The sequence below is a fragment of the Pseudomyrmex gracilis genome, unplaced genomic scaffold (assembly GCF_002006095.1).
Source record: "Pseudomyrmex gracilis isolate BER0280 unplaced genomic scaffold, ASM200609v1 scaffold_124, whole genome shotgun sequence".
In the NCBI taxonomy this organism is placed as follows: domain Eukaryota; kingdom Metazoa; phylum Arthropoda; class Insecta; order Hymenoptera; family Formicidae; genus Pseudomyrmex; species Pseudomyrmex gracilis.
In genome coordinates this window covers 42,609-66,545 of record NW_018020708.1, presented here as the reverse complement: position 1 = coordinate 66,545, position 23,937 = coordinate 42,609, and the positions used below count along the sequence as shown (strand labels likewise).

At 41.5% G+C, this 23,937-nt stretch overlaps 2 protein-coding genes across 3 annotated transcripts in view; one reads left to right on the top strand and one right to left on the bottom strand.

Moving 5' to 3' along the window:
• Window positions 1-9,495, bottom strand: part of LOC109856571 (TLD domain-containing protein 2) — a 137,618-nt gene extending 128,123 nt beyond the window's left edge. Inside the window, exon 1 of one of the 2 annotated variants that reach the window (XM_020431985.1) lies at window positions 8,904-9,495. In XM_020431985.1, coding sequence (XP_020287574.1) covers window positions 8,904-8,923 — 20 coding nt within the window. In that variant the 5' untranslated portion in view covers window positions 8,924-9,495. The remainder of the gene's footprint in view (window positions 1-8,903) is intronic. The other variant, XM_020431987.1, reaches the window with a different exon arrangement.
• Window positions 9,496-17,524: 8,029 nt separating this feature from the next.
• The window catches only part of LOC109856574 (transcription factor kayak), a 32,662-nt gene continuing 26,249 nt past the window's right edge, over window positions 17,525-23,937 (top strand). The window contains exon 1 of the mRNA XM_020431998.1: window positions 17,525-17,944. Within this exon, the coding sequence (XP_020287587.1) occupies window positions 17,807-17,944 (138 nt within the window). The 5' untranslated portion in view covers window positions 17,525-17,806. The remainder of the gene's footprint in view (window positions 17,945-23,937) is intronic.

Below are 23,937 nucleotides of genomic sequence, written 5' to 3'. Positions count from 1 at the left end.
ATATAATTTATAATATTATAAAGATATAAGATTATAAAGATATAAATTTATTTAAAAAAAAACCACTCACAAATGATTATTTGCGTTACAACTGTGAGTGGAACATGTTTCTTTTCTCTTTCTCTTGTCATCATTGTCGCGTTGACGCACACTTTTGTGAATTTAATGTCTTTTTTGTTTTAATTTCTGAAGATGATCCCAACCTGATCGAAACGTCAATGTTTTTTGAACATAAGGATTTTATAATAAATATACACACTGTTAACTGTGTCCAGGCTCTCATTGGCAATTTCACTTCCTAAGTTTTTTTTACAAAATCGGAGCCTTTCTTATTTTTATAAATTTATTATTATAAATTATATAAATTTACTATTATAAATTTATATAATTTATAATATTAAATTACATAATTGTAAGTTTTATTTATATCTTTTACAAAAAAAAACATGTATGGCCATCTTTCCCTTAAAAGTTGGGTAAGATGGCCAATGCATACATTTTAATATTTTATATAATATTAAATTTTTGTTAAGTGTTTTTTCTTTAATTTCGATAGTTATTATTACTTTAAGCTTCCGTGAAGTAAAATAAAAAAAACAATATTAAAAAATAACAAAAATAAAGGTCTGTTTTTTGCATTTAAAGAAAACTGTGGCCATCTTACCCGGGTTTACCCTATGTCTTGGAAATTTTTTAATTAACGAAAAAAAGTAAATAATGTATAAACTTCACCGTAAGAACATTGTTAACAGATTTCCGATGCGTAAATTTAATATAAAAATTTAATCCGAACTCTTCAAAACTTTCCTCTCTCTTCGCACTAACACAATTAATCTTCACGTTCCAATTATCCAGTTCGACTTTATCATAAGCGGAGAGATTCCAGGAATCTCGAATCTGATGTTTCAAAGAGACGGACTTTGCCGCTCTAGACGGCTCATCATTAGCTGATCGACCGATCGATATACAAGTCTCGCGCGTTTTTTAAATACGCGTTAAGTAATCGCGCATTATCACGACGACCGTTCGGCGCAAATATTAAAAAAAAAAAAAAAAAAACGCACAGGCGATCCCCCTTCTCGTTATTTATTAATAAGCGGAATCCCATCGCCGTGGGAATTGTTACTCCCGCGTTTATTACCGCGCGCGCGCGCTTCTAGTCAACGTCAGAGCTTTATCCTCTCTCGACGAGCGAGAGCGGAAAACATTTATTGACGCGCAATCCGAAAACACGGCGAGCGGCGCGAGCTTAATTGCGATGATGCAATTTTAAACGCACGAGTCGGAGCCAATAAAGCGATCCGTGTAAGCGTCGCAGTCATTACGCACATTTCGCGCGGTAAGTAACCGATAAACTGTCTCTCCCTCTCGTAAACATCGAATAAAAAACAAGCAACCGCTTGCACAAACGCATATCTCTCCCATAAGTTAACTTCTCATTTGTCACAAAAGTGTTTTCAATTATCGACTTATTTTCTTTCTACATTGCAATCGTACCATTAACTGTTACATTATTGCGCGCGTGTTGTTATTTTATCGTACGAGCGTTGGGTTTTTGCAGGAAAGAAAAAACAAATTGACAATTAAAAGGTGTTCGACTGTATTGACACACGCGTGAGAGTAAAGTGACGTTACACTTCGTTGTTCGACGTACCGATTGAAGACAGCCGCGCGCACACCGGTCTCTATCGATCGGTCTATCCATCGGTCTGCCATTAGCCAGTCAACGACTAATTATAATCGTACCCGGTGAATATCTCGCTCTTGCCCGCGCGCGCGCGAGTTTTATATAAAAGCGCACCCTGTGTTTTATACACGAGACCTTGGGCATCGGCGCAATCAGAGACTGTGATGAAAACCTGAAGCTCGGCGGACCAAATAATGGAAAAAAAAAAAAGGAAAGAGAGTGTCAAAACAGCAAGGCCGTCTTTAATGAGAATTCGAGCGGATTTTTTTTTCTATCCTTTTTCCCACGGGAGAGAAAGAAAGAGAACGCGAGATAAAGTTGTGAGTAAAATAAACCCCGAGATTTGATAGGATCAAAACAAGATCCTATCAATCATTCTGTTAGCTGGAAAAATTTATGAAATGCTAGAAGAAAAAGAGAGAGAGAGAGAGAGAGAGAGAGAGAGAGAGAGAGAGAGAGAGAGAAAGTAATTGCGACCTGAAATTCGAAGATAAAACTCGATCCTATTATTTTCCCTGTTTTGCTCGACAAGAAAAAAAATGAAGATAAAACCTTGCAAATTCGATTCTCTTCCGAGCATCTCTCTCTCTCTCTCTTTGCGTGTCTCAACGCGAACCGCCGCTATGCGAGAGAGATAGAGAGAGAAAAATGTGCGACGACGAGAGACGTTCGCCATTTTCATCATACGCGGATTATCCCTGGAATAAAAAATCCGGAGAGAGAAAAAGAACTGCTTTAGAGAGGGAAGAAAAAAAAAACACATGCACAGTAGCTTATCCGGCTGTAAAACCACGAGCGGTTCTCTCTGTGGCCGCGCGCGCGCGCGCGTAATCAGCCACCGGGCGCGCATATGTATCTAAGCAAATGAAGCGAAATCCGCCATCGCGTAAATACGCCGGGATGGATAACGCCGCGGATAAAACACCGCGTGTCTTATCTCAACCTGCTGCTTTTCCGCAACTCTCTTCTGGTCACGAACCGCGCGCGGTTCGTACTTTCGACGAGATAAGAAGGACTTTCCGAAATTTAAACCACGGTGAAATGAAAACGGAGTTAACTTACTACGAAATGTATATGTGCAACACGGCGCGAAAAAATAACCGAGAGTTATATCGTCCTCGAGTTTTTATTTCGCGATCTTTGCAACCGCGCGCGACGTGCGTGCCGTCGCGTCCAGCGCACAACACACGCGCGCGCGCAATATCCCATTAATCGTGATAATGACGTAATAACAGAATCCCGAAGTTTAATAGAAAGGGTAGAAGTACCTACGCGGAGTTTCAATAAAAGACCCTATTTACCGGCAGCGATTTATCGAGCACGTTAAATTTCCGCGATCGACGTTCTCTCTCGGCGCGGTATCGAGGCTCTCTTGATATGAGATTGTTACTCTGGAAGATGAGAGTGGCGGCGGATAACGTAACCCAGATCGCTTTATCATATTGCATATATCGCGATGACAAACCTTCTCTCCCTTCCCTCCTGGGGTTCTCGCTCGGAAGTCCGCACGGGATAGGTCAGCCGGTTGATCGGCCACCCCCTTCCGCTAGGGGTTAGGTTGGCTCTCCGGTAACTCGGGATTAATAATTGTTGCCACACGTAGTTGCGCGCTGTGTGCGTGATGCGCGCACACACAGCTTTCTCTATCTCTCTCTCTCTCTCTAAGCCATAACTGCATATTATTTAAATACCGTTCCAGAGCTCTTGTCTGTACCTGAGGCGGACGCACCTGTGCGAATAAACTTTGCATCACTTTATTGTACTGCTTAATTTTTATTTTATTTTATTTTATTTTGTATTATATTTTATTTATTTGTTTTCTTCACATTTTTATAAGCAATTTTGTAATACTTAGTGCGCCTGAGGGGATTTTATCCCAGGGCGCTGAATAAATATACGCTCTCTCTCTCTCTCTCTCTCTCTCTCTCTCTCTCTCTCTCTCTCTCTCTCTCTCTCTTTCTCTCTTGCATAAATCAAGCATAATGGAATGGCACATAATGAAAAATCGCTCACGGTCTTTCGCAGCGCGTCAGAGAGATGCTACAGAAAAGTGTGTGTCCGTGCGCGCGATGTCGATAAATCGCGAAGGGAATATCGATCGCGACATAATTGCAGAGAGAATTCAATCTTCGACGGTGTATAAACACAGCGCGGAAATTAGATCTTACGCCGATTGTCGCCGTTTTACGGCGAGCGTACGTTGCGAGTGCGATTCATCGGAGCCTCGATTGAAATTATACCGTCACGTTGACTCGACGGAAATATTAACGCACCCGAGTTGTGTCTACTCTCTCCCCCGGCGAAATTATGAAGAGATTAGAACTGCGGAAATCAAGCGGAATTTGACCGGATTTCCCTTTTGTTACTTGGATTGAACGCGTGCGGAATAAACGCTTCCGAATTTCGGGTGTTATATAGTTTCTAAATGAAAAATTGAATAATTCAGGCGGCGGCGCTACCGAACGGGTGCGATATATATATCCAATTATAGCGCGAGCGATAATAATTATTTCAATGAGCGTAGCTCGAGAGTAAGCTCATCAGTAAGTATCTCGCTTTGCTTTGCGTTTCGCAATCGCAATGTACGAGTGTGTATTTATTAAATATCCATCAAGTTTCGCATACGCGTCTTTTGTTTCACGCGTCGCGCGCAAATATTGAAATAACATGACGTTATAATTTAGATAAAGCGCGCAATATACACGTCACGCTCGCTCCGAACGAAAACTGCGAAGAAGATAGAACTTCTGCAGCTCTTCATCTCGAATTTCCTTTACACCCGGCTCGACGGAAAAGTAGAATGGATTTTCTTTCGCTTGGATTTTCCTTCGAAGCAGACGCTCGTTTCGACAGAGAGTAAAGTATAAAAAGGGATATATAAAAGAAATGTGAGACATCTTCTCTCTCACATCTCCCCGATCTAATAATAATATCTCGTACGTTAAAATTTTCCCATATTGTGCCATACTTTTTTCGAGAGTTAAATAATCGCCCCCCCCCCCTTTCCTGTTACTCCCTGCGTATCTCGGAACTCGCCGAATTATGCGGATTAGCGATGGCGTTTTCGTAATCAGGAGAGGACGACGAGCTGCTGCGAGCAGCGCGCTCGAAGTGCGCCGATAAGAAAATGGAACGACGCCCGGTAATTGCCACACGTGCGTTTAGCCGACACGAGATAAGTCGGACGTACAAAAAAAAAAAAAAAAAAAAAACAACAATAACAAATGTAAAAGTTATCGACGATCTTGACATCTTTCGTTTTTGTGATACGCGCGAATGAAGTTCCACGAAAATGTGATCTCGCGCGAGAGAAAAGAGACCTCTCTCTGATAACGTCGTTCTGTGTAACGTACTGCGCGAACAAAAACTTCAAAAGAAACTTTGTCGTGATATCAGGAAATATTTACAGAGTTCGATATATGCATATAGATTGAGAGAAATATTTGAAAATATAAAATATGTACATGTATATAAGTATTGTATATAAGTATTTCAACGCGTGCATTTCAACGAATAAATTTAATAAGTAAGGCTTCAATAAGTACAAACTTAAATCAAGAAACAAGAAGGTTTTAATGGGAAGTTACGTATAAGTAATTTGTAATTCGTATACTTGATGCAAATTAGCACGATCTATATGAGTTTTAAAATTATTCAATTAAAAGTTTCTATTTATATTAATTTATGCGTTAAAAAAAAAAAAAAAATATATATATATATATTTTTTTTTGTTTGCACGTACATCCAACATATGATTATAAAATTCTATTTCTTGATTTAAAATTTTCTGTATTTTACTTGTAAAAAAAATAGATTAAAAAATAGACAAAAATATACGAGGAGACGAAAACGTCTGAGAGGATCAGAAACAGAATGTGTGTGAATATAATCGTCGTTAATTAACGATGAAAGCGCGTATTTCGCGATGACGGACTTCTAGAGACTCGCCCCGACCTCGACGACGACACAAAGAATCGAACACGCGAAACATCCCTCGGCTCTCAATATTTCATCAGTGAGACACCCGGTATACCACATGTCTCGGTATTCTATACATCTTCCGGGGAATCTAGCCCAAATATCGATCGCTGCATAAAGTAAGGTCCATACTTGCGGGAAACGCGATATGTAATGCGATTCGAATCATTCGCAAGGCTTTAACGATTGTTTTAATTTCGTTCGGATTCGCACCGATACGTGGAACGCGATTTATACACCACCACGAAGGTTTGTCGGCGGAACATAATCAATCTGTGTATCTCTGGCGCGCGACGCGCCAACAGGATTTATATGAAAATCCTTATCGATTAATCGACAATCAACAAAAGCGTATCGCATAATCTGTCTGGCTTAACAATCGGTTTTCGAAAATCGAAACGACGTTGAGAGATCAAAAGCGCTCTCGAAATAACGCGAATTTCGCTCTTGTCGCTCTCGCTAGTACGTCGGTTTTGCTAATAAACTTATGACAAGCGAGTATATAAATAAAATATATAAAATTTATACTATAATTTCAAATAAAAGAGAAAAACAAAAACGATCGATGTCGAATAAATTACTTCGAAACATCGTCGAATCGCGCGAAACGTTGTAGGAAATAATCGCGTCTATAAACACGACACGACGTTGTTAGCGATGCAAATACGCAACACGGTGTAAAGCGGCGCGAGGAGTAGGTTACTTGGAAAACAACATTTGCAAGAAACATTGTTTTAGATACCGCATTATCGCGCAAGTACGAAAATTATACGAGGAGAAGTCTGCGTATATGTATTACGCGATAATCGGCAAAACGCGCACACGAACTGTGCCATGAGCGTAGCGAAAGGTTGGGTTACAACGAAGGTGTGTCTCGTGCAACACTTCGCACCCGAGGGTTGACTCGGTACAACTCGGTATTGGCATCGATAAAAGTGCCGAATGGAAACTTTCTGCGAGACGCATGTTCGATAAGCGTAAAATCTCTCAATCTCGTAGACGCGAACACGATTGTGCTGAAGATCGATCTCGTTTGTGTCGATATGTAACAACGCGAAAATAAAAAAAAAAAAAAAAATTGTTATATATAAGTAAACAAAATTTTCTACTCTCAGTGACGTAATTGCGATCTCGCTCCGTGTTTGTTCGAAATTTATGTCTCACTGTCGTGACAGCAAACGTCATCTGTGTCCGACCGTGTTATATTTGTAACTTTTCGATATCTGGTTTTTATTTCATTAAGCACGACAGACACGCGCGCGCGCACGTTATATTGATTTTATTATACATGTCTCTCGCACACGTGAACCTCGTCAACTGTCAAAAATATACACGAGACAACATTTGACAGCGACTCAAACTAAAGCGAAGCAAGCCGGTTAAAGAGACATCAGTCGCGGATAAGAGGCAACAATGAACTTTTTTACACGCCTTTTTTAACCCTTTCATTCAGACTAATTCGATCTGAAGGACAACTTACTTTTTTCTTTTTTTTTGTTTTTTTTTGTTTAGCGTATAAATTTGAAACGCTCAAAATCAAATGTCAAAATTCAGCTGAGAAAGAATCGTCGGTTCGTAAAAGAGAAAAAAAAAACAAAATAATGTTTTGAAAAATGAAACTAAACTGGAACTAAACGAATTAAGAAAAGAGGACGCGCTGTTCTCTCGACGTTTTTTTTTATTTTTTTTTATTTTTTACATACGACCCTGGGAATATCCATTATTTCGCGCTCATTACGTGGGCGTAGAAAGATGCGGATTCCGGCAGAGAGGACGCTTTCCGGACCAGATTTCAACAAAAGGCAGCAGCCGCGCGTAAAGTGGTTTTTTTTCATTCGTTTAAGTTTTATTGATACTTGACTTTATTTTTGTTTTCGCAATATCATCGATATTACGACACTTGACATTATATACGAAAAATGTCAGAGTTTGAAAAAAAATACATATTTTATGGTATTCACTAGCCGAAAAAAGAAAAGATAAAAAATTTGAAGATAAAAGTTTTTTAATCCTCCCCTCGCCTCGGCATCGCGCACTTTCATTGCCTGCGTTTTTTGCACACCACTTTTTTTGTTTGTATTGTAAGGTAATTAAAATGTAATCAGTCGTCGTGCGCGATATACGAATGTAAAAATCGGTGTGACAATATCGCGATATCCGCATATACATATATATATTTTACGCGAAGTTGTTTTTCCGTAGAAACACTTCGAGAGAATCGACGCGTCGCGTCAGAAAGTCATCTCGCGATCGAACGTTTCTTTTTTTTTTTTTTTCCGAACTTGCGTCACCACTTTTATCTTAACGAAACACGTTGGGGATATCGCAAAAACGGTCGACGCGTCAAAACTCCATATGCGAATACCATTTGTGTGTGTCAAAAAATTTCGTTATTACAAACAAAACGATTCATTCGCACACATTTGAACAACTGGGTGTACAGTGATGACGGTTCAATTAGCAAAGTGGTGGGTTTCGATATCACGCGAGACGCGAAGAATTGTCTAATTCCGAGAGAGAAATTAATTTGTCGATTTCAAATGAAACAAATTTTTACACCGCGAGCTTGGAAACGAATATATATGCGTATCGAGAGCTCTGCGAAACATGTCGCGTCGATATTTCTAAAAAAAATGGATTAAATGGATTTCAAGTGATAAAATTCTATGACGCAATTGGCAAGATTCAATTTTAATATCTTGTACTACCGTACCGTTCCCACGTGGCGATATCGTTTTTTCATTATCAAAATTGCTGACGTACGTCCCGTGGGAGAACCTGCAGCAGGTCTTCGGCGAAAGATCGTTTTCGAATCGAGTTTCATCAACGCGTCGATCGAACTCTCATGTATTTTCAGAATTTTTTCTCGTCTTTCCACAATTAGGAAAACTACCCCCCGTCCCCCCGAAGGCGATAAGTCTCTCTCCGAAGTCTCAATTCTTAACATACATATAGTTTCTTCATTGCGACTTAATCTTGCGACTTTGGATTTAGTTGGCAATTTTCTACTGACCGACGTTGCTGATACCGATCATTAACGTTGATCATATGGAGATCCAAGTGAGTGTGCATGTGTTGTGTATGTGTTTTTTACGTACATTGCACATGCAATCGGGATCCCCGATTAGAAACTGCGACGTATTGGCGTGTCTTTTTGCGACAGTCCTTCCGCGGCGCCGAGGAAATCGATTGGAAAAGAAGAGCAAGGAAAGAGATAGAAAGAAAAGGCTTCACTCACATTTTGCCGTGGTCCGCCATCCTCGGTCAGCCGTATCCGCGTTGTTGGTCGCCCTCTCGAGCCCTCACGGTGGTGTCGAGCCTGCTTGTGCTGCTCCACCTCCTCTTTCTCCGCCGCCTCTTCCTTCCCCTCCTCCGACGGGGCTTCGGCCTTCCAGCGAACACCCCGACGACAGAGCTCTTCCAGACGGAGATGATGACGGTCTTGTCGAGGATCTCCTCGTCCCCGTGGACGCGACGACGCGGACTCCACGACGATCACGCGGAAAGATCGCGACGACGACGCGGTCGCATAGAATCGGTTACACACGACGGAGCGCGGTGCGTCGAATAACGAGTGACGGCCAAGGGAAGAGCGGAGAAGGGAGGCGGAAGGCGAAGGGGAGGCGGCGAAAAGTGACAGGAGCACACGTCGCGCGGCGGCGAAATTTCTCGCGACTATGAGACGCGCGATCGCGTCCCGAAATCCGGCGAGATACGCGACACCCAACCACCGCAATCACGTCACCGCACTGCGTGCACGATTCGCTGCGGAAACCGCGTTTACGCACCGGTGAAAACGCGATTACGAGACGCCTTCGCGACCGTTCGCGACTCGCGCGGCACGAACGAACGGTCATCGATTGTCGAGACCGCGCTTAGCTCGCTACGCCGCCATCTTGCGGACGCCGAGCGAACCAACTGCCGGCGGGATGATAAACGCACACGTCCTGCGATAAATAGACGAAAACAATCGATAGTGCGTGGCCGAAAACATTTGAGCAAAGTATGGCAATAGAAAAGCAAACAGTAAAGTAAATTAACGTCGATTACATAATGCAAGTTCGGTTTACAACATATGCATAATATATTATACGTACATTATATGTACATTAGAGGTTTTGATTAATTAATTATGTCGATAACGATATGAAAAGATTAGAAAATTATTTTGGAAAGTGAGGAAAAACCGATATATTAAAAAAAAAACCATAAAACTCAGAAATAAAAGAAAATTTTTACCTTTTTTTATCCAAAACATCGATAACAACTTGTTCGTAGTTGATAAGGTAAGTTCCGTTAAAATTTTCTGAATTCTTACCTTATCGAACAACAGTAAACATGCGCTTATATCCGCGCAATTACAATATATTTTTGAGATTATTTTCAAAGTACACATAGTTTTTGTTGAATTATCTGATTTGTGTTCTCATTCTTATTATTCTATCACGGAGTGTTAAATATATACACGCGCCACATTGTGCAAAGTTTCAAAGCGGTAGGTACTTTAGTCTCTCTCCCTCTCCTCACCTGCGTGAGCCTGATCGAATCAAATCTACTGACGCAACAGACAAGCTTGACACGCAAAACCATATTGAATTACCTTTGCACCGAAGACATTTCCGTTACAAATACGTCATTCGGGAGGATCTGTTTACGTATTATCTGTCGAAAGTTTGTCAACAAATATTGTTGAGTTATATATCTCCATTGTGTGTTGGAATTTGATATTTTCTTGAGATAATTTAAACAACTGTGCGTGTAGTTTTAATTTAATTTTTCTCAATTATTATTTCGTTGTTTATATCGCAAAAGTGTTATTGTAACACTGTTTGCGTCTGCGCGATTGCGCGCGATAGAAAGGAAGTAGCCGATTCATTTTTTTATTTTTTTATTTTTTTTGCACAACACAATTTTTGCACCGCGTTGCCATCAATAACATGGAACTCCTTACGGTTTTCCGTAAAACAGCGCTCGCGCGATTGGCATCGCGCGCACACAGCTGCACCTCGGCTGCCCGTATACGTTGCTCGACTGTGCATTTCAGTAATCACTCTTTTTTGCCGCGCGCGGAGTCGTGGCAAATGGAAAACGAATCTCGATATTGTCCCAGTTTGTAACCGTCGTCAAGGCCGCGGGGCAGAAGACAATGGAGCCGCCGTCGAGCGGACGATGGAAAAAAGGGAACAAAGACACTTGTTTGTTGCCTGGGAAAAATACTTCCTTTGAAAGTGAAGGCAGCAAAACAACGCGGGGAGTTTCAATGTTCTTTCGCACGCGTAGTAGACCTCATCAGTAGGAGGAAAGTGGAAACACATTGGAAATGCTCGCTAATTTAAATGCGAAAAAAAAAAAAACAAAAACGATCTTTTCCCTTTTTCCTCGTAAAGTGCGCGAATCTAGAGATTCAATTGACACTTCCGACACACTCGTCTTGTTTTTGTTTATTTATTTATTTTGCAAACTTGCGTTTATTTATTTATTTATTTTTTTTTTATTTATCATATTCTATTAAACGGAGAAGCTGTTTTGTATGCAGAATATATCGTGTTTGTACATCAAGCACAAGACCGTTCTTTTTATCACGAGGAGGAGGTTAATAAAATTTAAACTGACGCGTCCGAAAATTCGGTCGGTGTGCTTTATTATTCAAGGAAGGTGAAGCTTCTGCGAAAACAATGGGACGCGTCTTCGCACGGCCTAATGCTAAAGAGAGAACTCGACTATTGTATGTAAAATATATCTCGGCGATATAATTTAATATTCCCGTCTACTTATACCGGAGAGAAGCGTCTGCGCGACACTCCGCGCGAGTAATAATAAAGCACGCGTCTCTAACACAAATACGCGCGTCTTAATAATAAAGTATACACGTACACACACACGACGAACGTTATTAAAACCAACGCGTTGGCTCATCAGCATTGTCACACGAGTGCGTAGAATTTACAGAATTTGAAATCGGAAACGCCCGTAGCTTTTTTTTTTCCTCAGAACTGTTTGCGACCGGTAATATTACGCCCTGCTTCGTGCGGAATTTTTTTTTTTTCGTTTTATTTCTTGCCACTGCGTTGTTGTTTATCTCTACGACGAATGAAGATTTCTACGATAAGAGAATTTAATGCGCATTTGACATTTTAAAATTAGCGCGGTGACTCAAGCACTGCGACTTCAGTTACTTTCCAATTTTTTTCACGTAACTGCAGGATTTTTGTATTTTTTTGGAACTGCGCGCGTTAATTATATGAAATTAATTTATTTCAGAAACATGCTCGAGTGTTCTCTAAACTTTTATTTTTCTCAAAGAGAAAACCGTCCAAGAATGTCAAAAAATTGTTTGTCTGAAGAAATCGACTGCTTTTATTTTAAGTAAAAAAACAAGCAGGTTTAAACATTGTTTATCCGCTCGCAGACTACGCGGCGACAATGTAGTCGCATTAATCGGTCCACGTCCACGTTCGTGTTCGGCGCTTTCGCCGCGCAACGAACCGAACGCACGTGCGTGCGTTTTCGGAGAACGAAAGAGAGGGAACACTCGGAGTTGAGTCATTTAGCGTAATTTCCGCGTAAGTTGCGGTTCTCTCTTTCTCTCTGTTTCTGCAGCTGCGGAGAGTGCAGAGTCCGCGCGAGTTCGCGCAAAACGTCTCCCTTCGCTTTCTTCTTTGTCTTTCATCGCTTTTGTCCCGGGAAAAATCTTGCAAAATCAGCGTGCACGTGACACTATCGATGTAAACAGCAAAAAAAAATAAGAGGAAAAAAAAAGTAACAAGATTTTCATCCAATAGCGCGCGACGCGGAGAGCACGATCGCGCGTAGCGAGAGATGAGCACGCACGTGACTTTCGCGAAACAAAGGGAAGAGTCGCCGTTTTTTTTTGCGAAAGCTGCTTGCCGACGTTTATCTTCGCGAACGGTGTCGCGTTAGCGCACGTACCAGCACCGCCCGTTGTTTACACTATTTCGAACTTGAACAAAAAAAATTAATATCTCTCTATTTAATTAAATCGCTTATCTACGTATCGTTCGGCTGCACGCATGTCTGCGCCCTCAGAACGGTCAACAAATCTCAGAACGGTCGTATTATATAACAAACGATTTAATAAATCAATGAATAATTAAATAACGAGCGACACACGCGAGGATTCGAATTCACTTCGTTTCGATATAATCGTATGTATATTTTAAGCGATGATCGTGTGTCGCGATTTGTTTGACAGCGGAATGCAACGACGAAGAAGATAGAAAAGACGATTGATTAGTTTTTTTTTTTTTTTTTGCTTCGTCATACCGCGCGGTTTCGTTATTATTAGGCGCGGTTGAAGCGACAGAAATTCTTTCCATCCAAACCAAACGCTGATAAGATAAAAAGCTTGCGTGTGCGCGCGCGTGTGTGTGCGTGTGTGTATGCGCGCGCGCGCGTTACGTCTTTTAAAAGAAAAAAAACATTTCCATGTAGAACGTTCTTTGTATATCTGGATCGCGAGCGATTCGAGAACGCGCGGAGAGATAAGCGCGCGGGTCTCTTCGTTGTATGTATACTCGATTGGTATCTTTGTCTACGAAAGTGGGCTGAACAAACACGCGACACTGATAATACGTTCGCGAGAGAAATGTGAGAAAACATCGGATAACACAGTGTAAAATATTTATTTGCGTATCACAAAGAAAAGAATAAGAAATTCTTTGTTTCACGTCGACGAGGAGATATATATTTATTTGTAGAGTTGCCAATTAGAGAATTAAAAATAATAATTAACCGACTTCTCTCCTTCGGACGTTTATCAATATTTATAAATGTGTTGGGAGAAATTTTTTTTAGAAAATATTTATATATATGCGGCGCGGCTCTCGTCCTCAAATCCGATTAAGCGCGATTTCAGAGTGCGCACGTGCGGGTGAAACACATTCGGGTGAAACAAAGAATTTCCCACCGAATGATTTGCAGCGTGTCGAGCGTTTCGCAAGCAAGCGCGAAACTCTCTCTATTTTTGCAGCTGACTCCCTCCGCGCGTAAAGAGTTTATTCATATATGTATATACATATATACTATATATATTTGTGTGACCGCGGTGCGCACAACGGTACACGCGCGCGTGCATACGGCGTACGTACAACTTGTGCGCGAAACGGCAATGACATTCCGGAGCGTCGTCATTTTTTTTCCAATCGCCTAAGCGTTTCAAACGTGCGGCTGTTGTTGGTGAGGCCGGGGACCTTGGCTGCAAGCAGAAGCTAGCTCAAGGATGACGGCTGCCTATCCATTCGAATTTCATTACGATGCGAATTCAAGCGGGTGAATGTCAGAGGGAGCCTCGTCCGACGACGAAGCCTCGTCTTTCTATGGACGCAAACGCGTGTTATCTTCCTTCGCCGCACAATCGCGTCGCATCGTCCTCGCCTTCTAGTAGAAAATGGTATTTTTAGGCCGCGCGAATTTTATTGCCGCGCGAATTTTATTGCCGCGCCTCGCCGGTCGCGCGTTCGGCGTCAACGAGGAAAGTCGGAACCGCGTGTGTGTTACGTAAAAAGCGCGCGATACTCTGACGTAGATTTAACCTTGCCGTCGCGTTAATAGGGTTTTAAGTTACGAAAATACCTGCTTTTTCTTTCGTGACGTAATTAACTGGAAATCCGATCCCCCCGAACGCGGCGCCCAGAAGAGTTATGAAAATAACAACAAGAACGCGGTGTTTGCGATGTAACGCGCGACATCGCAGTGTCAGCTTTTTGTTAACAAGAGCGCGCGAACTGTATCGACCGGATAGGGTTGTGCCGCGTTCGTAAAGTTACATAATATTTATTGTAAAAAAAGTAACGTTAGATAACCGTTTTTAAAAGTCGTCGTTCTCTAAAAAATTCTCGACGAGAGACCTTGAGCAGATTGGCAACCCGTGCCCGGACGTTCTCCTCGATCTACCGTTTTTCTTCGCTTTACGCGCTCTCTCATCAGATAACACCTGCGGTCGACAAAACCCTAGATACGAGTTACTCTAAAAACATTTCTGGAAAAACGCTCGTTCGCGCGCGATTTTCGGTTAAATCGGAGATTAGATTATCGCGTCTATTAGGGCACGTGAAAAAGTTTTAGTCGTAATCGTAAGGTCGTAAAGCAATTACAGACCAGTATTAGCTTATCTTGCATTAGGCTAGAATGTCTGGCCTGTGATTGATGAATTTGTTTACGACCTTACGACCACTATTAAAATTTTGTCATGTGCACCGGCTTTTACGCCACACTGTTTGTTTACCCATGCTCGAGTCGCTGAAAAGTCACACGTTATATATAATTATGTAACGAGGGAGAGAACACGCACAACGCGCACAGACATACATAAAATTAATAAGACCGGATCTACAACAGTCGTAAACAGTTGCCCATTGTGACGGTCACTTGTGGAGTTTCGCAACCCGCGACCTTTGATCTGCGACCCGCTGATGTAGATCCGGCTTTAACAACTTTTATACCACGACTGTGACTTGATGATTCGCTACGTTAATATTTTTATTCATATTTTCAGAGATATGATTTGTATTATGTTTTGCACGCGAATTAAAAAGAAATTGTAGGATTTCTTGAGGGCAATTTTGAATAAAACTCTGCACTTCACTTTAGTTGTTGATTGATATATATACAAGTATAAATTTATTAATTTCGGCACGTTACAATCAAACTCAAATATATCACTCTCGGCACGTTACACAAACTCAATCTTTACATATTCAAATCTTCGACCGATCTCGTCAACGGTTCCAAAACGACTCTCTCTACATAATCGGCAAGTATATCCAAAATCATGCACGATACAATGACATGTGTTCCTAGAGATAGCGCGATACGATCTTTCTCAAGGGAATTACAATAATAAACAGATAAGGGCATTAGCTACAAGGCAACACATATCAAGCCATTCGGCAAAGTCGCGCGCGCGCGAAATATTTAAACAGAATTATCTTTCAGGCGCTTACAAAATAGACCCTCTTTTAGACACCGCTTGTTACTTATCAAGATGCTACCTAAAACTCTTGAATCGCGATAAGACGTCAACTTGTTCAGTTTCGGTCATTACTTGCTGTAAATATAGATACTTCTTGTATCGATCAGATCTTTTGCGAGATCGCGCGGGAGATTATAGCCGTCGGCAAAGCTGAACGGTAAATTGGAAACGTTTATTTATCTTTCGGATGAAGAAAACTCTCTTTTGCGGAAGGGACGGAATGTCGCGGGACGAGTTACCCGGCCAGGTTTGGCTCGCACCCCGGGGACAGGACAGGTTACACGGCTATACGAAATATTCGACATATCAGATCGATGAGTCACGAACCGCGCGCGCGTCTTGCTCGATACGTTCCGGCTACTCCATTCGCGCCCACGCGACCGACCCGCCGTGACTCATCCCGCGATTCTCGGAAACGCGCCGACGCTCTCGGGATCTCTCGCTCGAGATTTTCGTCGCGCGCGCCACTCCGTGTTTCACCGTTAGCTGGAAATTTCGCGCGTCACTCCGGTCCACTCGAGCCGAAGGTCAGAGGACGCGTTCCCATTCGCAGCCCTGGCGAAATCGCCGTGAAAAACGCCACGAGTCGCGGTACTCACGGTCGTATCTTGAAATCGCGTTATTTATGCATGTATGAATGCATAATACACGTGCATCTGTACGGCGTATAAACGGCCGCCGCTAAAGCGGCCGGTTCGGCCGCGAGAAGGAAAAACGAAGGGTAACGCGCATAAATAAAAACGGTGTCTTATTTCTCAAGACACCGACCGCGCAATTTCTTGCGCAAGGAGATAAATTATCGGGATTGCGAGTTTTAATTATTGTTATTTAGGAAATATAATTAACTTTTTCGCGAGCGCGTAATAAAACAAGTTTATACGGCGCGCGTTGTACGTACATACGTATATCGATCTCGAGACAAGACCGCGCGCCGTGTTCCTTCGGTGTAATAAACACGGATCGGACACGTGGCGGTATTATTTTGCGCGCACTCTCGCGCGCAATGCTGACGTGAAGAAAACGAAAACACTTTGACGACGCAATCGTCGGCGAGAGAGTGCGATGAAGTGCGACGATATGCCACGCGCGCGGATTACCTCTCGCCGTATCCTTCGCGAGAATGTGAGCCAATAATCGGTATTATCTCGTGATGATGCAAATATTTGATAGCTAACGTAAACGATTCGCGCTAGTGCAGCAATCGCGACATAGATAAATTTTAATAAACTTTTTACGCTCGGATAATCCGCCTGTTGAAAAAAAAAAAAGAAAAAATACGCTTGATCATGTTGTCGTATTGACGCAAGGCAATGCGCAACTTTAGACATCAAGCTCCAACAGCCGGTGCCAAGTTCCAAATATAGTCAAATATAGTCAAACAAATAGAATTTTATTTTCAATTCCCTACCGCGAAATCTGTTTTCGTCGCGCGCTTTCTTCACAAAGAAAAAGAATGAATTGCAAATTATTTCAACGAACGCTCCGAAAAAAACATGATGTAACTTGTTTTTAGCGCGAAGTTTAATTTAAATCGCGTACTTGCCGAGATGATATTATTTTACACGCCAAATTAATGCGCGCGCGTGCTCACGCGAGCGTGATTGCGAAATGTCGCGTAAACGAATCGAGGAACGAGAGATAAGGAAATAATTAATGCATCTTTTTAATTACACCCGGGCGCGACGAGCGATAGGTACACCCTCCTCTCCCGATTCGCCCCTCGATAACGCACCTTCGTTATCGAGCGCGAGTGGCACAGCACTGCCGAGAGTGCCGAGGCGACTCGGCTGCTCGACGACGATTGGCCAATGGGAATAGCCCATGACGTCATCCTCGCTCGCCACGACTCTCTCCTGTGTGGTGTGCGTTGCCGAACGCGCGCGAGAAGGATTCCCCCACAAGGTATGAGTCATCGGGTGTAGTTTCGCACAGTTTCGAGCAAAGGAACCTGCGATTCGTGTGTGCCGCCTTCGAGTTCCACACGTACGTTTATTAAATCCAGAACAAACTTCCTCATCGCTCTCCCACTCTCTGCGCCCTCGAAAGAGAACATCGAGTGAGAGAGGTTATACGCCGCAACGAGAGCGTCTCTTCAATTTTTTCTCCCCCGACGCGGATTTCACGTAAGGGCTAAACGACAACGACCAGCCATGAAGCTCGACGTTTCCTCCGAGGACGTGCTCTACGACAGCTCCAGCGTGTCCAGCGACAGCGGCATCTCGCAGAGCTCGCGCGTCAGCCATGATTTTCTCTCCAGTATCGCGAACACCACGACTCTGCTCCCAAACGTGAGTACAGACAATGCGGTTCTCACTTCGCGACTCTCTCGGTTGTTGTTTGTCCGTCACGATGAGATTCCGCGTTGTCGATTGATGATATAGGTACGTCGGGATTATGTCGAGCCGACAATTTTTCCGACGACCGACAGCTCGTCGCGCGACATCGCGTTGTTACGTAACCGTCGCTCTCGGTTGCGATAATAACATTAACGTGAAGATAGCCGCTTGTTACACCTGCCTTGCGTCAGCTTCGATGCGAAAAATGAGTTTACGTTCGAAGGACTTTGCTGCTTGTGTTTTTTTTTCTTTTATTTTTGTTTCAATTTATAACGGCGATACGACAAAAAGCCAAGCACATTTACGAGAATTGTTATTTTCATTTTTCTCAGAAGTTGCCACGGGAATTTGAGATAGAAGACAAATTGTTTCCGCAACGCGCTGATGCAAATTAAGACTAATTTTACATATTGGTGACGTAAGGGATTATTTTCAACGGATATTGTTTTCTACTTCTGAATATATGCGCGAAACGCGCGAAAAAATATCTGAAAAAAAAAATGTTTTATTGCTGCGTTTTTAATTGCTGTGCGACAAAAAAAAACAGCAATAAAACATTAGCCTCGAGGAGTTTGAAAAACGTACGACTTATATCGCACGTATTGCATTTGAAATTTGCATAAACTCACAGCGATAGCGGAGAAACTATGATCAATAAAATCCCACTCATTATTTCATAACGTTGCCTCGCGCGACGATTCTTACACCGAGGACAGGAAATGCACAAAGAGAGAGAGAGAGAGAGAGAGAGAGATTGCCAAGCACATTCTTATCTCGTTTGCAGACGTGATGGACGATCCAATGTCTCCAATCGCTCGACAAACATAATGCAGATAAAGATGCTGATAATTAACGAACATTTTGCGGATAGAGAGAAGTTTCGAGTCATCGTGACGGGCAAACATACGAGACATTCGTTTATTTTTAATTAAAACACACTATCTAACCATGTCAAATTAAATTAGCGCGGGGAAACTGTTTTACAATAGTTGCGAAATTGTGATTTAAAACTTAAAAGTCATCATCGGCAAAAATAAACGACACGCTATCAGTAGCGATTGATTTCAAAATTCAAAGAAATTGTGTACGTCTCTCTCTCTCTCTCTCTTTCTCTGATTGAAGTTACGATCGATTATAAATTTATCTTCACACAAAGGTGCTGATCGCATCGGATTATGTAAGTCGCGCGATTACGGGCCATGACACGATGTTTTTGTGTTATTCCTCGTTAAATGTTCAGCAGCAGAATTGCTTAGGCTTAGAATTACGTGGCCTGCTCTTATAGCTACACTGATAGCGTGACGCATATCAATCGTGCATCTGGAAAACGAGCGCCATTTCGCGGGAATACAAATTCCTGGACAATAGATATACATATGTACATACACCACAAGTGGCCTGTCTGTCAATAATCGCGGGAATGACTCATTACGGTGGTTTTTACAATATCAAATATGCACAATATGCGTGTGTGCTCCGTTTCAATGAAAGGATCGACTCAATAAACAATCAGATGAATATTTATGAGCGAAAAATAAGAGAGAATACTGACTTAATAACAAATTAACTCGATTACGATATCATGCTAATGATTGAATTCGATTAGTTTTCTTTGGTGTTTTATTCGTGCTTTTTCGTATCTCGAGATTTTTTCAACACTTTTTTTCTTGAAATTCAGATTCAATTAATTGTTATTTTTAGTGAGAAAGAGAGAGATGAACTTAGTCTCGACAATTTTCTGCGGTTATTTATGTCCACTACTAAATTATTCAGTCACACCGCATCGTTTGTCACTCGACAAGTGCCACTTTGTTGAAAAGATCGTCCTTTTCCGCGGATATTAGTTAGCGGGGCACACGTTGCTAAATTTACAAACCGCGTGCCGTCATCGCTATAAACCGCTTGAGAGAGAATTCGAATGAAAAATATTTTCGGTCTATACTACGAACGAGAGAGTCGCGCGAGAACACACATCGCCGCGCGGCGTGTTATCAGAACGAATTGCATCCACAACACTGCGTGTACGCATACAAAGCGAGATGTATCTGCGAGTACGAGAGATATTTTTATCGTTTCGCAAAGCCGAGATCTATCTCGCAAGTTTGACAAAAGCTTTCAAACGGGCATTTGTGTAATTTCGAGCCACGAAAATTCGCAAAAATAAATTTAAAACCCAATTTTTTCGGTTAAGATCAACGCGCGTTTAATTAGACGTTATATTATTGTCGAATTGGTGTCGTATCTCGAACTCCGATTTCTAACAAAGCGCAATTTCAACGTAGCGTGTTGCAATCCGTATGGATGCTCCGTTAGAGCCTCGCGAAACGCCCCTGCATATAATATCAAGATAATAGACAACTTTCATTCCGGTCGGTCCTGCACGGCGTGCCTTTTAAGGTGGCGTGCCACATGCGCCGCCAATGAACTTTTGAGTTACCACGGAACGATCCAATCGGGCGTCTTTATCTCTTCTCGTGCTACCGCGTCCATTTACACCGATTGGGTAAGAGAGATCAATGATCTCTGATTCGTCAAATGTGTGCGCGTGTTATTCGCATTTATAAAAGAATGTTGACGCACGAAACGTCAGCAAAAAAATAAGAGATTTTCGTGGGTTATCCGACGGAAGGAGATAATCTCGGTTCTGGTTATTTTTTTCGAGTTTATCTCGCGATAACTCCGCAAGCCGCGAGCTAATAAACGATACCGCGTCATTAAGCGCGGCCTGGACAATCAATCTCGCAGCGAGCGAGAAGAACTCTCTTGATCTTCAACTGCAAACGAACAACGATTCGTTTGTGTTCGACGCTCGGATACGCGATTGGCCGCGTATTTGAAATTTTATCGAGTTGAAATTTATTAATATCTCTTAATTTATCATTCTGTCTTATTAGTCGAGGAAAATATATGAATATTCTTGTGCTTGTGTTATTCGAAAAAAAAAGACTGAACAAGGTTAGACCGTGGTATCGGGCGCGTTATCAATCGCGCCATTATCGCGTTCAAACGTCTATACTTATTGAATGATAACACAATGTTCTGCGCGTCTATTCGTATTTCTTATTACGTCGGTCCCCGGCATGTATATTTATAGATGCAGACAGGAAGTAGAAAATTCCCGTCGTCGCGACACACGGACAATATCTTTATAGCATCGACGAAGGTTACAGTGCGTTTGTCTCTCTGGTCCCTTATATAGGGTGGTATAGCAAAACTTGGGGAGAAAAAGAGAAAAATGGAACGTTGTATTTCTGACAAAAACACTCCACAAGAGTTTTCAATACACCTCGCAACACCGAGTAAATATTGTTTTTAGCGTTTGCAGGTTGAAATTGTTTACACAGATTCACACGGTTTTTCTCTTCCGTTTGCTCTTTTATCTGAACCGAACGAAACCATCAGATTAGATAATTGTCAAACCATAAAACTTGTTGAACACAAAAGCCTCTTAGCTGTGATGTTATTTCTCTTAATCTGTAAACGTTTTTTTTTTTTTTTTTAACATATTCTGTAAACTCTGACCTTTTATTCCGTCGCGATTTTTTTATTTGTTGCAAAAGCGTTGCAAACATTCTGTAAAAATTCATGAGGCTTTATTCAAGATTCTTATTAAGGAAATAATATTAGTTTTAATATATATTTTTTAAGTTTTTTTGTTTTTTTACTTTTTGTTTTTAACTTCTGCCACTAAACAGATAATAAGATTTTCTCAATTTCAAGAATCGCTCGGACATTAATGTCCAAGGTTTGCAAGGATTAAATTTCAATTTTTAGAGAATTTCTTAAAAAATACTTAAATCTCTCTTTATAAAGCAAAAAAACACCTGAAGAATCATAAAATACATCGAGTCCCGGATCTCAGATAACGATAATTGCTCATCATTAACTTTCTAAGATAAAACTCAATTTACTCAGACATAATTCTGTCTGACATTTCGTCAGTTTTAAGACACCCTATGCACTTCCCGTGCACAAACAGGATGGCGGTAGGGTATTGATCTAGCCAGGCGTCTCGCTTCGCCTGGCTTCGGCCACCTCCAACAGCTGTTTTATAAAGAGCCGCCTCGTGACGGCTCCGATCATTTAAAAACACGCGTGCACGGCGAGCGCGCGCACGTAGAACAGTGCACGCGCGTATTGTATGCACACATACACGTGTGCGCACCACACACGAATCACATTCTACTGCGCAGCAATAAACGCTCGCGCTGCCAGATAGTGTAAGCGCTCCTCCTGAGTCCAGCTGTTGTCACCTAATTATCTTTCCTTCCATTAGCGTGGTAGGGTTCGCACGAAGAAATCGACCGATAAAATGTAAATAATATCTACACTCCCGACAGAGAGGAGCGAAGCATATGTCTGCCTGCTACTACTGCAACTTTCCCACTCTTCGGTCACGCAGTAAACGGTACAATTTCGCGAATCGTCACTTTCTTCGACGGAGAAAGAAAATAATTTAAATGGAAATTGACTGATTAGTTTTTTAAATATCTCTAGAACGATGTTTATGTAAGAATTTACACGCGCGCGGGGGAAGTTACGCACGAAATTTATATCAGTTTTTTTTTCTTTCTGTGATTAGCGGTTCGAGCGCAGGCGCGCGCGCGCGTCGCACAAAGAAACCGGCTGATTCACAGTCTTTCGTCTTATAATTTATTCCCCATTGTTCCCTGCGGACAGATCGAAAACGTCTACGGGGACTTTCCTCGGTTAAATTAAAACTTCCGCCTTTTTCTCGTAAGTATTTCGGGCGTCGTTTGTTATGCCGTGCACGCAACGCTTATAGCTGAGCTACAAAACTCCCTCCTCATTAAAATGTCTCTTTGTCGCGTGGACAAAGCCACGCGAGAGAAGCTCCGAGGATCTTCGTTCTCGTTACCCCGTTGTGCTCGTTAAAGCGCGTCAAGTCGCGAAGACAATGAACTTTCCGTCTCACAAAACGGAGTCGGAACGAACGGAAAACTTTTTACCGCCTTATATAATGGTTTGTTGTAAAACACTTATTTTTTCGTCATACGTTTTAATTTTGACACGTATTTAAATATACGATCAAATCTCGCAAACTCGAACGTCGTTAACTCTTCGTTTATCTTTACAATTCGAATTTTTTAATCTCCTACAGGGAAAAATTCATGATTCGAATTATCATCCAACGTTCTCTTGACATTTGCGTAAAAAGTTTCGACTGTGTTTCGCAGCTCACGATCAGAAATGTAAACAAAATCTCTTTTTATCGTTTATGTAACAAACCTTAATCTCGACCTTGTTACTTTGTGTAGCAGGAAACAACATATATATAACTCTCTTTTCAAACAGAGTGTCTCTTATCACATTTAAACTCAATTAACTTTTAGAGAGTTGGTATTTGTTTTTTGAGAAATTTTATATCTTATTTGATACCCAAAACTCGTACAGTGAGTTATTAAATATGAAACTTGATAAATATATAAATACGTACGTAAGTATATTTGTTTCATATTAAACAAAGTTTCATATTAAATAAATATATATAAATATATATTTTTCAAGTTTTATATTTAATGATCCGATATATGGCCGGCAAGAAAAGTTTGCTACTGAAGCCTACTGATTTTGTTGTTTCACTAACAAAATATTTTATTATATATATATTAAAGCAACAAATTTAATAGGCTTAGCAAATTTTTTTGTAATTTGCTGTAGCAAATCATCTTGCTATTCCAGCAACAATGTTTTTCTTATATAACGCACGTCTTATATAAAGTTATCGTGCAGATTCAGCTACAGTGGCCAGCAAGCCGGCCTCTGAAGATTAATCAACTTATTTTTCGCGAGTTAGACATGTCGAGTCTCGTTAAGGAATTGCGAAACGCAAGGTTTAGTATGATAAGGTCTTCAAACACATAGCCGTTAACGGTCTCTTAAGTACAAGTTTAAAAAGATTATCGATATTTCTTTCATCGTTC